At 45.1% G+C, this 13,095-nt stretch overlaps 1 protein-coding gene across 6 annotated transcripts in view; it reads left to right on the forward strand.

The window, feature by feature from the left end:
- LOC135907720 (serine/threonine-protein kinase 31-like) overlaps nt 1–13,095 on the forward strand; it is a 326,396-nt gene that overhangs the window by 279,485 nt on the left and 33,816 nt on the right. For all 6 annotated transcript variants that reach the window (XM_065439440.1, XM_065439441.1, XM_065439442.1 and 3 more), the window contains one exon: nt 12,663–12,791. In XM_065439440.1, coding sequence (XP_065295512.1) covers nt 12,663–12,791 — 129 coding nt within the window. The remainder of the gene's footprint in view (nt 1–12,662; nt 12,792–13,095) is intronic.

Raw genomic sequence — 13,095 nt, forward strand, 5'->3', positions numbered from 1 at the left:
GGCAAGGGCACCTGTGCACATAGCCGCTTCTGTGGTTATGACGACACAAGCGCCGGAAGTGCCAGCGCGGCTGCAGCAGTGGTTGTGGTGATGGTGCCTGTGCATGTTCTGTGTGTTTCTGTCGTTTTAATGTCACGCACGTCTGAGGTGCCCGTGCAGCTGCAGCAGTGGTTGCGGCAGGTGCATGGGTGGTGTGGTGACCGCAACGGCACTTGTGTCAGCGTAGTGTGGTGCCATATATAAAACAATTCATGATTTCATAATGTATGCAGCCTAAACAGCTTCACTGGTAATCCATCCCCATATGAATGTTGTGGCCTCACAAACATTTAAAGAGGCTTACTATGAACATGTGGCGTGCAAAATCAGTGATGACGATGAGCCACAATGAACAGGCGCATATTTTTACTGAGCAGTAGGCTCTAGCCGGCCATCATTCCTCGATGGATGATCCCCAGGCCCTTGCCAGCCATGCGTGATCTCAGCCACGCACCCGCTTCACTTCCTAGGGAATGGCCTGTCCCTAGCCAGCCGCCGTTCTCCTCATCTTCCTCGGTATTGATGCTGCTGCAAATGGATAAAGTTTGGAGTGCAGTGTTTGCTTTTCCTATTTATTCTCCAGTGCCCTGTCTCTGCCTTGTCCTGCTTATGGCAGCTTTCTTTCCACAGCCAGCTTATAACCTTTCGATATTTTCCTCTGAAAAAGCTTCCTGAAAGCTATGAGCCAGGCAGAACATGGTAACAATCATCCCTGTCATTTATTATTTAACTTTAACATAGCCGGAAGAGTGCAGATGTGTGCAAGCCTGTGTGCCCTATTTATAATAAGAAATAATTTCGCCTGTGGTAGGTGTCTGTGAACATTTGTAACCTGATGTCAGCTGACAGCTAGCCTGCTGTTCCAGAAATGCAGGGTGTCTACGAACCAGGAAAACCGAGAATCCTCAGGGATTTAGAACAGCCCGGAAATACTTGGAGAGAACTCGGCAAATTTGAGCTTCTATGAGGGAAAATTAGCTGTAATTTTATTGAAAGGGAATGAAAGTCACGGTAATGCTCACTCGAGTAATAGAGAGGAATGGTAACGAATAGTCTTTGACGCTGTGTCGTCGGCTGGAGGAATTGCCAGTGCACAGTCAACAACCCACTTTCCAGATGCCCAATAATTGGGACGGTTTTGTGGCACCACCACGTACCCCATAGAGTTAATAAATAGGAATGTCTGAAATTTCGGACTCAAGAACTCTTCGCCGCCCGATTTTCCGGACTTTTTGCCATGACTGCAGGTCCAAACTGGCATTTATTTCATTTTGATTTCGTTTTGATTACTTCACCGCCTCAAACCGGCGCTCTCGCTCGCAGATCCACTGGCAGCCATAGCCACCACTACGGCAACGCTAGGCCTAGCTGCTTCGACGTTCGTTAAGCTTCCTGCCATTGGGTGCCGTGTTTTTCATTGAAAGAATTTGCCACTGTTAGCAATGGCACCAACTCTGCCTTTGTGGTCCTCGCGATTGGCTTCGAAGCTCAGAAAGCACGGTGCAGTGCATAATGCCGTTTCCCAAGAGTCAGCTTCGCCTCAATACAGTAATGTTATGCTATGAAGCAGTTCGGGCCTCATACCAATGAGCTTGCTATCAGTTGATAGAAATAGCTCATATTCAAAAATATTTGATTCTGTATGCATTTCTTTTTTATTCGTATTTGAGTGTTTGACTCGATATTCAATAAGTTTTACCACTTTTGCAAATATATTTTATTCACTTTTCATTTCACTAACCCCTCCCTTCTGTTTTCTTTTGGAATAAAATAAACACTACTGCTTACTATTCAAACTGAAATAAGTTTTTTTTTTTTTTAACATGCTTGCTAGAGAGTAACAGCATCGAGCGACGTGGTGTCAGCCCGTCTTGACATAAAATAATCTTCTGGGTCACTCAGGGAATTTGGAAATGTCAACTTGGTAGACACCCTGAAATGGCAAGTAGGAGCACCCTCTTGTAAAAAAGTTATGTGTGATTTGTTAGCTCAGTGCACCACATATGCCTATGATCCTTCGCTGAGATAGTTGCACCTCTGTTCTCTACCCTCAGATAATTTTAACTCGTGAGGCTCAAGCTGTGGTTTCTGGCCCCTTTCGCGAGAAAATGGTCATTTCTTTTTAGGCCTCAGAAAAAACTTATTTACCACTTCAAATAATATTCCAGTACATATTGCACCATAGCATATTGTGCATAATTAAATGTTCTTTCCAAGAACATACGTTGCCAAACAAAAAAATTTTTTAGGTGAAACATCAAAATTCTAGAAAGCACCATTTTTGCTGCCATTTGGCAAAAACAATAAAAAAAACTTGATATCTACAAAAACATTACAATCAAAGGAAATTCAGAATGTGAATTTCAAAGATAAATAGCCCAGGAATACTGTCTGAAAAACTAAATGCTCAGTATACGGCCGTTATTCGGATACAAAAAAAAAAAAGAAAGGGACTAAGACCAGTTCATCGCTCATGTTATGTGGTGAAGCAGTTCCTGGACTTTGTGAAGCATAGGTGGACTCTGCACTTTTCCCCAAAAGACGTCTGGTTTTTGTTAAACTTTGCTGTCCTCGTAGCACATTTTGCAATTCTGCCTTTTTGGCATCTTCTGAGAATGGTCAAATGAGAAGTCCAAGGAACATGCTTCATCAGTTCGTCTAGAGTCGTGCGCCTCTTCCAGGGCTGATCACTGTCAGTGTAGCTGGGCAACTACAAGATTATGCATCCAAACATATGTGTTTGCATTTTCGCAAGTTGTCTTTATCACCTCTGCAGAGAAGAGTATTAAGAAATTCCACGCCGTTGTAAACTGTTGCGCTGATCCATAGTGCTCGGCCGAGATGTGCTACAGGCGGCCTTCTTGACATGAACGGAAGTTTCTTTGCTGCCGATGGCAGCACATCATAACGAACCGAAGTATGCACCTGGAAAATAATCAGTAGAGCTCTCAGGTCGCGCAAGAAGATCGGTACAGATAAGCACCCACAAGGAAGGAGACCGCTCAAGGCCTTAAAGGAAAATCTCTGGTCTCGTACCCGAGCACACGAGGGTTGGACCCTCCCGCGTGTAGCCGTGCATGGCTTAGCCATGTTCGAGGAAAGGGGGATCCTGGGGGTTGAGCCGATGCCGGGTGTTCGGACCTTTATGGCCCTTCGGCAGAGGCACCACACCCCTTTGGCCTCTGCTTTACGTAGACGGCACCCCAGGACTGACCCACCTGGGGGAAATTGGCAGTCGCCTTTTCCTGTTGCTCTCTCCTCAAATCTTCGTCTTTCTCTCTCGCTTTCTGGCCTTTCCTGTCTTCTCTCTTCCATTTACTTCCTTTCTCCTTGGTGGCAAGGGTTAACCCTGTGTGGCTATCCTACCTTGGCTACACCATATTTGGTTATAGTGATGTCGTACGACTGGCGTGGTGCAGACTTGTACACAAGCTCTGCCGCGTCCCCTCGTTGGGCTCTTTGGTGTGCGGTCGGTGCTGTTGCCGAACAAATACATTTTCTTATGGCAGCGCAAGCTTCTGTCTATAATCTGCATCTAAAAAGAGGCCGCACCGAAGCTCTGTTTCAGTTCTCCTTTCGGGGCAACGCCACATCATTCCCCAAATATTATGTAGTCCACAGTGAAAACGGCATACCAGTAAGGAAGCTCTCTTCATTTCTGGTGGCCAAGTGTCTGAAAGACAAAATCGGACTAACATACAAAGCCTCAAAAATGACTAGTGGGGACCTCCTCCTAGAACTAAATGACAAAGATCAAGCCCAACAGCTCTCGGAAGTTACCAGTATTGACGACGCGACAGTGACAATTTCACCTCACAGAACACTAAATACAAGGCAGGGTGTGATATCAGAGGAAGATTTTATTGGCCTGAGCGATGAGGAACTCCTTGAGGGTTCCCAGGAACAAAATGTGACAAAAGTACAAAGAATTGTCTACCGCAGAAATGACCAAGAAATCCCGACAAAATGTGTCATGCTTACCTTTGGAACAAGCCTAATGCCTACCTAGCTGGATGCAGGGTACATAAAAGTAAACGTCAGACCATATATCCTGAACCTAAGACGGTGTTCCAAGTGCCAAAGGTTCGGACATGCTTCACATGCATGCAGAGGCCAAACAACCTGTGCTAAATGCAGCTCCAATGATCGTCAATCTGACAACTGCACTTCTTACCCACATTGCATTAACTGCAAAGGAGACCATCCAGTTTACTTGCGGTCTTGCCCTTGCTGGAAAACGGAAAAATAAGTAATTGCATTAACTGAAAGAAAAAATATTGTTCTATGAAGCCAGAAAGCAACTATCGTACCTTCCGTGAAGATGTTATGCCGATGTGACACAGATGGGGGCAAAGATGGCGCATTGGTGCCACAGTGACCCCTCCCGCCCCTGCGGGTGAAGCAGCCAGTGCTGCTCCGTCCTCTTTGAAGGGCCTGCAAAAACCAGTTCCACAGGGCCCTAAAATCAAATGAGCCCCAAAGCCCGAGACACGTGTCTCAGCGCACAACTCTCGGTCCTCCAGTGCTTCAGAGAGAGCGATGGAGGTCTACCCAAAAACCCTGGTGTGATCAACACCGAAGGACAAGCGCTCACTCGAGCGCGGAAAGAGGGACAAAGTCCCAATAACCACCTAAAATAAGAAAGCGATAACCTAAAGGTTATCACCCCTTTGTATTAGCCTTCTTTAAATCTGTCAGCTAAAATCTTATCTATTATTTTTTCGTAATGCCATTTTCTACCTTTCAGTTTCGTAATGGCTTTTATTATTCAGTGGAATTGTAAAGGTCTCTTATACAACTTGAGTGACATCAAAGACATGTTACTTAACTTCTCTCCTGTGGTCCTGTTCTTGCAGGAAACAAACCTAGACGAAAAACACAAACATTTTAAAAGGTTTCACTGTTGTATGGCGCGACCGTACTCAGGTGAACCGGCTGTCAGGTAGTGTAGCCATTGTTCTGCAGGGTGGTATTGCAGCTAGAGAAGTTCCCATTAACAGTCATATAGAAGCCGTTGCTGTCACCGTTTTAGCTCACAAAATCATCACCATTTGTTCAATATACATTCCACCGCATTCACCTTTTACTGTAAGAGATCTATAGTTAAGCTTAAACCAGCTACCTGAACCATATTTAATAGGAGCTGATCTTAACGTACATAACATGTTATGGGGGTAGTAAGACAACTGACACCAGGGGTCAAACACTTGAAGATTTTATCCTAACAAACGACATATGCCTTTTAAACACCGGTGTGGCAACTCACTACTCCCCAAGCACAGGAGCTATGAGTTGCCTAGATCTGGCACTGTGCTCTCCATCTCTCTTTGGCAATTTCAATGGAGTGTTATTGATAACCCCTATGGTAGTGACCATATGCCTGCTATCATTAAGAAAACATCTCGTTTTCCTACTATAGCATTAATACCACCCCGTTGGAAACTCCATCTAGCAGAGTGGCCTCTCTTTACTGGAAAGGCCACTCTGGATAACATATCAGATGAGTTAACCATAGACTCCGAATAGACAGACAGACAGACAGACAAGAAACTTTAATCCCGAATAAACGCATGAATGATAAGATTGTCGCCTGTATACTTGTTGCAGCAGAACAGACCATCCCACAATCCTCTGGCTTCCTAAGAAAAAAAACCTAAAACCCTGGTGAACGAAGGAATGCACGCAAACAAAAAAACCACAAAGCAAAGCGTGGGGTATCTTTCGGCAATACCCAACACAAGATAATCTACTCTCCTTCAAAAAAGCAAAAGCCAGGTACACATGCAGACAAGCCGAAAGACAGTCCTGGAAAAATTATGTCTCGTCAATAAATAGCTCGATAACTTCCAAAACAATGTGGGATCAGGTTCATAAGTTCAGAGGCAACTACGCTCCTTACACGATTCCCATACTTTCACCCCCAGGCACAAACAAATTTAGTAGAACAAGCAGACATATTAGAGCAGCATTTTTTTGATATATCAAGCTCAGTAAACTATTCTGCTACCTTTCTAGAATATAAGCAATCAGCCGAAAAGCTAAAGCTTCCGACCACAAAAAGCTCAGAGAGATCGTATAATGCTCCCTTAACCTTACCGGAAATCAATAGAGTACTCACCACTGACAAAAAAACAGCAGCTGGTCCGGACAGAGTACATTACACAATGCTCGCTCATATATCTCCTGATGGAGTTGAAACCTTGCTTTGCTTTTTTAATATAATCTGGGAAACGGGAAAAACACCGAATGAGTGGAAGAAAGCCATCATAATCCCTTTCTTGAAAACTGAAAAACCTCCCACAACAGCAACCAGCTACAGACCTGTAGCACTCACAAGTCGTCATCGAAGTCTTATGATGCCATTATAAACATAAGATTGACATACGTCCTTGAAACGGACAACCTTCTAGATAACCATCAGTGTGGGTCCAAGAATAGTTGCTCTACAACGGATCACCTAGTCTGGCTAGAACACGAGATATAGGCGGCCTTTCTACCCAAGCACTATAGTCTCAATGTTTCCTTTGATCTAGAAAAGGCGTACGACACAATATGGAGGTTTGGTATTTTAAGGGACTTGGCAGATTTAGGAATCCGCAATAGAATGCTCAAATGTCTAGCCGATCATGTCGGACCGAACATTCCAACTGCATTTAGGAACGGTGCTGTCACGTGTATTCATTAAGGAAAATGGTGTACCACAGGTATGCATATTAAGCACAACATTGTTTGTGGTGAAAATAAACTCGGTCAATTATGTAATTCCATCCTCTATAATGCATTCATTATATGTGGATGATCTACAAATTGCGTGTCGTGCATCGAACCTGGCAACCTGCGAATGGCAAATTCAAATTACATTAAACAAACTAACGAAGTGGGCATCTGAAAATGGTTTTCGCTTCTCAAGGGAAAAAACTATTAGTGTCGTCTTTACACAAAAAAGAGGCCCACAATCAGATCCCATCCTTAAGCTACAGGAAGCCACACTACCGGTAAAACAAGAACACAAGTTTCTGTTTGATAAAAAGTTAAACGTTGTCACGCACATAAATAACCTTAAAATTAAAGCGAACAATGCACTTAACATCCTCAAAGTCCTGTCCCGAAAGCGCTGGGGCTCTGACCGTAAATGCCTGCTACGCATCTACCGTACTTTGGTGTGTAGCATATTAGACTGTGGTAGCATCATATACGATTCATCCAGACAGTCTTACATCCGACAACTTGATCCAGTTCATAGCCTTGGGCTACGACTGGCAAGTGGTGCTTACAGAACATCGCCTGTCCAGAGAATTATATGTTGACTAATGAACCGCCTTCATAGCAGCACAGAATGCTCACAGGGGGGGGCGGAGGGGGGGGATACGCCAAGAAATCAAACTAAGTGTTGTTGCCTATAGCTTGAAATTTAGCATAGTGAATAGATTCTAAAGCTCCCTTTGAAACGTTTATGCCAATTGGTTGCAATGTCTTGAACTTATTTCTAAAGCTCCCTTTTAAACGTTTATGCCTATTGTCTTAGTAATATACACTGATTCATTAAGCACATTGAAGGCTCTACATGTGAAATCCGAATGTGAACCCCTGTTAGGGGATATTTTAAACATGGTAACATCCAACAAATACGGCATATCAATTAGGTTTTGCTGGGTACCAAGCCATGTTGGTATACCGGGTAATGAAGCAGCAAATAGATGTGCATCAGTGGCAGCATATGAATACACAACGCTTCCATATAAGGAAAATATTACTGCGATTAGGAAGGCCTTGATGAAAAACAAGAATGGGACAATAGTATAAGCAACAAGCCTCATCTTACTAAAGCCGTAATTGGTGAGTGGAAGTCCGTGCACTCACCAGCAACGGTTCTTTGAGGTGATCCTGTGTTGATTTCAGATTGGACACACACATCTAACGCATAAATTTCTCCTCCGAAAAGAAAACCCGCCGACATGCGAAAAATGCAATGAACGTCTTACAGTAATACACATCCTTATGACGTGCCCACACTTTGAAAAACACAGAAACAGAAGCTTTTAAAAAAACCTATATAATTTACGTATACCTTTACACCTTGCCCTATTACTGGCAGATGACCCGCTAGTGCCATATACTAACTTGTTTGACTTTTTAGAGACTACTGGCTATTTACATCAACTATAGCGCACAGCAGGTTTACCTGATTTAGTGTTGTGTTGTGTTGCAGACTTGTGACTGGTGCAACATGGCCTGGGTAGCCTTTGCACCATTAAACCCCGAATAAACAACTAACCAACTAAATTTAAGTGTGGGTTCAACATAGCCATGGAAGCGACTTTGGATAACTGCGCACTGATACCAGCAGCACCCCTTGCCTGGATTTTACGAGATAAACAAAACCAAAACTCTTGGAAACTGGTTGAAAATGCCAGGTCCACATGTTGCACATGCGGCGGACCTTCAGAAATACACTTTGGCAGAATAAAATGACTCACTCTCCAAACCAAAGCTCACTAGTGAACAGCTGACGTCATTTTCCATTAATTATCACCATTGAGCACTGTCGATCGGCAAAACTGGCAATATAATTTGATTCGTGATTTGCTGGGAGTCATTTGATTACATTTATGCTAGTGCGGCGTAATCGTGAGCGGCATGCTTTTTTTCTCGAGCGTGGCTGAAGGTGACAGCCACTGCCTCTTTTCGCTAGAACATATGCACAATAGTTTGCAAAAGGGTCTGTCAAAAATCGCAACACCGGAGCGTGAAAATTTTAACTGATTCTAAAAGTTCAGTGCTTGTACTAACTACTAACTATTTCTTTGTCTAAAGCATCGATCACAGGTGATTGATTTGAATAGGCATGGTAAGGAGAGAGTTAAGAGGGTGTTCTCATGGAAATTTAAATTAATTTCTGCTGTAATAGCATAATGTACAAACCTGCATTGGCTTGCAGTAACCTTTTGCTATAAAGTCAAACCCACTTATAACAATATTCAAGTGCCATGAAGATCCCATTGTTATAACGGATATTTGTGATAATTTGGTTGCATGAAAGAAGTAAGAAAAGTATGGGGATGGCAGAGCTGTTGTGAAAAATCTTTAATGGCTGGGAGGCTAGTGCCCCTCCCTGCCACCTTCTTCCATCCAGCTGCTGATTGTGTTGGCTCATTTAACTGTTTAACTTTTCTTGCTGTGTGCTCCAATTGCGTGTAACAAGCTGCGGCTGTCTGCGTTCAAGAATGGCACTGCTATAACTGGAAAGAGGGGTCACGGGTAGCTAGTGGCAAGCGAGCTCCACCAATGCATCGCTTTGGTGGCCCCAAACGGGGCCTTTTAAAATATGCAAGAAGGTTCTCCACGACAGCCTCTCAGCTTGAGAAATCCAGAACACTAAGGTGAGATCGCCACAAGCATCTTGCCACCTACTTCTCACTGGCTTGCACGAGAAAACTCCATGTCCGTCGGCCTTGCTTGCTTTACGCGAAGCTTGCCAACATCCTTCTCCAAGGCATCCAGGTGCTCCACGTAATGCAGCGGAAGGCCCAGGTCTGGGGTTTTGCGACAGCAAAACCCCGGAGGAACTGAATCGTCTGGAGGGCCCCCTGTGAGGACTATATTGAGGCAGCCCGCTTTACTGCGTCATTGCTGCCGTCATTGCCATCACTGTCGGTGGCGCTATCAAGCACGTTCGTGACGATCACCTCACCTCTTAAAAGTTCTGATGTTTCTAGTGCGTCATCCGTATGTAGAAACTCTTCTTCTCCTGAACCATCCTTGTTGACTGCGGACCAAACTTCAGGCATCACTTTGTCAGTGGGAGCTTCGTAGGCTTCGTGTAAGTCACTGCTGTCTCAGACAAAGCAAGCTTTCCTAAAGCATTTTCGCAACGTAAAGGCGCTTACTTCGGACCACGCACCAAAAATAAACTGCACAGCCATCATTAGATTGATCTTCAAGTCTTGTTGCTCACCGCTTGTTTGCATGGCCATGTTCTTGTTCAGGACGCGGCGACGTACATGAGCTTAAAATTGCCGGTCACACCATCGTCCATGGGCTGCAAGCCTCCGTCGTGTTCTGCGGCAGGAAACAAGCTTCCACGTTTGAGAGCTTAGGCATGGAGTGGAGAGCATTACAACTATCCAGGATGAGTGCCACCTTCCTGTTACATCGCTAAATACGTTGATTAAACTCCAAGAGCCACTCACGAAAAAGTTCTTGTGTCATCCATGCCTTGTGGTTGTGACAGTAGTGTACCACTATCCTGGCAGCACCGCGGGAGCAGTGGGGCTTTTTTTATTTCCCAATGTCAGGTGTGGGGCACTTGTCATTCCCATCCCTGTTGGCGCACAAAAACAGAGAGGCGCAGCTTGCTGTTTTTGCCGCCCTTATATGTGTCTCCTTTGAGTGCATGTGTCTTGGACAGCAACATCTGGAAGAACAGTCCCGTTTCATCACCATTATATACATCGGTGTCAACGTAGTTGTCGAGGATGTGGGGCAGCGTTTCCTCCACCAACTTCTGCTTGGCCTCCACATCAAGCGAAGCTCCCTCGTCAGTGATGGCTTTATAAACAATTCCATGCTTCTCTTTTAAGCACTGTACTCAGTCGCCACTTGGGTGGAATTCCACATTGTTGATGAGTCGGGCAAACTGCTTCGCCTTTGTGGCCCTAATTGGCCGGCCCAGTGGTGGGCAAGTTCATGGCATGGGCACCGAGAAACCATTCATAGAGGGCGTCTTGCACCTCCTTATAGGCTCTTTGTTAAATGCATTTGCGCCTGTTGTCTATTAAGCATTTTTCTTTGTCGAACTTCTCTGCCGAGCGGATGATTGCTGACATTGTGAGTATAGTCCACTTGTTCTTCACCAAGTCACAAATTTTTTTACCATTTTCGTAGTCCTTCACGATACTGCATTTCGTTTCGGAATCTATACCAGTGTGCTTTCTTTTCACCGGCAACGCCGTGCATTGCCAGTGACCAGCGGGCGGATCAGCCATCTTCTACTTTGGTGTCGAGTCTAACGAGGTGGAAAGCCACATGGCCACTAACGACTTCAACGCAACCAACAAATACGAGCACGAGTGACTTTATCTGTTAGCAGAACTGTGCAGAATGAGGGGCCAGTGAACAATCTGGGAGCACTGTTGCCAGTGCAGCTGGCGCCATTGTCAAAAGGGTAGAGGATTTTGCACCTGTAGGCACCGCATCCCAGAGCTTACATGTACTCATCAACCCAACATCATTTGGTACATTGACCCCCCATACCCATGTTGACTAGGTGGGGCTGCTTTGGTTCATGCGAATGGTCCTTCCCGGACAAGGAGGCCGGAGCTGTAGAAACTGAGTTGCAGCGCTCAATACACAAACAGCCATGTCGGTCTTCAGGGACACGAGCCCAACAGACCCTCGGATTGCCTTAACACAAAAGAGGTCAAAGCAAACTTGCATGGAGACCACAAAGGCCGTCGCCGGGGCTGTGCAACCGCATTCAGGTGTGCCATGACTGGTTCTGGCTCTGTGTTCCACAATGACAAGAGCAAACATGTGGATCAACTGGCACACACAGCCAAGTCGAGTGGCCTAAGCGCATGCATTATAACTTGATGGAAAGCTTTCCATCTGACTCACCAAAAATCACAGCAGGGTGGGCCCACACTTAGAGAAACTTCTCGCCTAAGTGATGCTGCTCCTGGTCGAGATGGAACTAGACCTCCTTCCATGCTTTTGTAAGCACTTCGTGAAGGCCCGGTGCCTTCCCCCCAAAGACTGCATCACAGCGTGCAAACCAAACTTGGTATAAACACTCGACAAGAAGAAGCGCAAATTCGTTGATCACCTACTTAGGCAACGGGTGCAAGAATGCGGGTGCAAATGGAGCACCTGAGAGGCCAAAAAGACTAGCTCTCTCTTCAAGGAAAGCTGCAGAAAGCGAACACTGCCAAAAAATATGGACCGTATCCTCACGATTACCACAACAAGGGCACACCACGAGTTGGAATGGCTGCGCAGCATTGGTAGCTAGCTAATCGGCAGATAGCCACGCGCTAGGCGTTACATAAACGTAGCTCACCTAGCATCAAGGAAGCAGGCCGTGATGAGATTCCAGCTTGGTCTGTGGAAGGACAGATCTTATTGCTGACAATGTGGAGGGAGACCTGGGATGAGGATATCAACTAGTTCCAGAATTGGAGTGGAAACTACATCAATAATTAGGTAAACCTTGTAGAGGCAAACTAGAAAGTTGGCAGCCACTGCATAAATGGTGAAAGGGGATCTTGAACGAGGCACACAGTGAGAACATTTGCTTTGTGAAAGACTTGTGCCATGCTGGTGATGTGGAGAAGGCTGGAAAACAGGCTCTATCATATGAGCGCACGGCAACCGTTGTACCAGTGGTCAAGGGCGCAGCGGCTCGAATTTTTCTTTCGTTTTTATTTTCTAGGATTTCACATTCCATTACCTTTTCATCCAGAGTTCATTCTTATTATCGATAATGCATCATGCAGGCATTGTAGTAAGCGGGGTATTTCACCATAAAAAACATGCAACCATGCAAAGCTTCTCATTGTCATAACCAATATATTGTTAAAACTGGCATGTTAAAGTGGGTTCAACTGTAAACCACGGTTTTTCAGAACAAGAGCCACCAGTTGCCTATCGCTGGAGGGATTGACTTCACTGCCCCAGAGCTACGCATCATGAATGTCGTGCCACAACCAACACCTGCCAGCGACATGTTTGCTTTTGGGTGTCTGATGCTATGGGTAAGTTGCTCACTCTCAAGTGGCAAGAGTCCTCATGGGGCCCTAAGCGTTGCTGTTGCTCCACAAGTAGTGAACCTTTCTCATGGCTCGTCTCCCATTTTCCCACACTTGGTCTGACAGACCTTCATGGAGATGCAAGAGTTTCGTGGCACAGTGAAATCCTGGTGATTTGAAATCTGTTCATTTGAACTGAGGATTAATTCGAACTGATAAGTAGGCCCCAGTAGAGTCACATGTACTTAAAATTCCTAAAACCGTGCAACGGTTATTTTGACCAAAATTTTTCGCTCTCACAGGTCACCTC

This window comes from Dermacentor albipictus, chromosome 1 (genome assembly GCF_038994185.2).
Source record: "Dermacentor albipictus isolate Rhodes 1998 colony chromosome 1, USDA_Dalb.pri_finalv2, whole genome shotgun sequence".
NCBI classification, from domain to species: Eukaryota; Metazoa; Arthropoda; class Arachnida; order Ixodida; family Ixodidae; genus Dermacentor; species Dermacentor albipictus.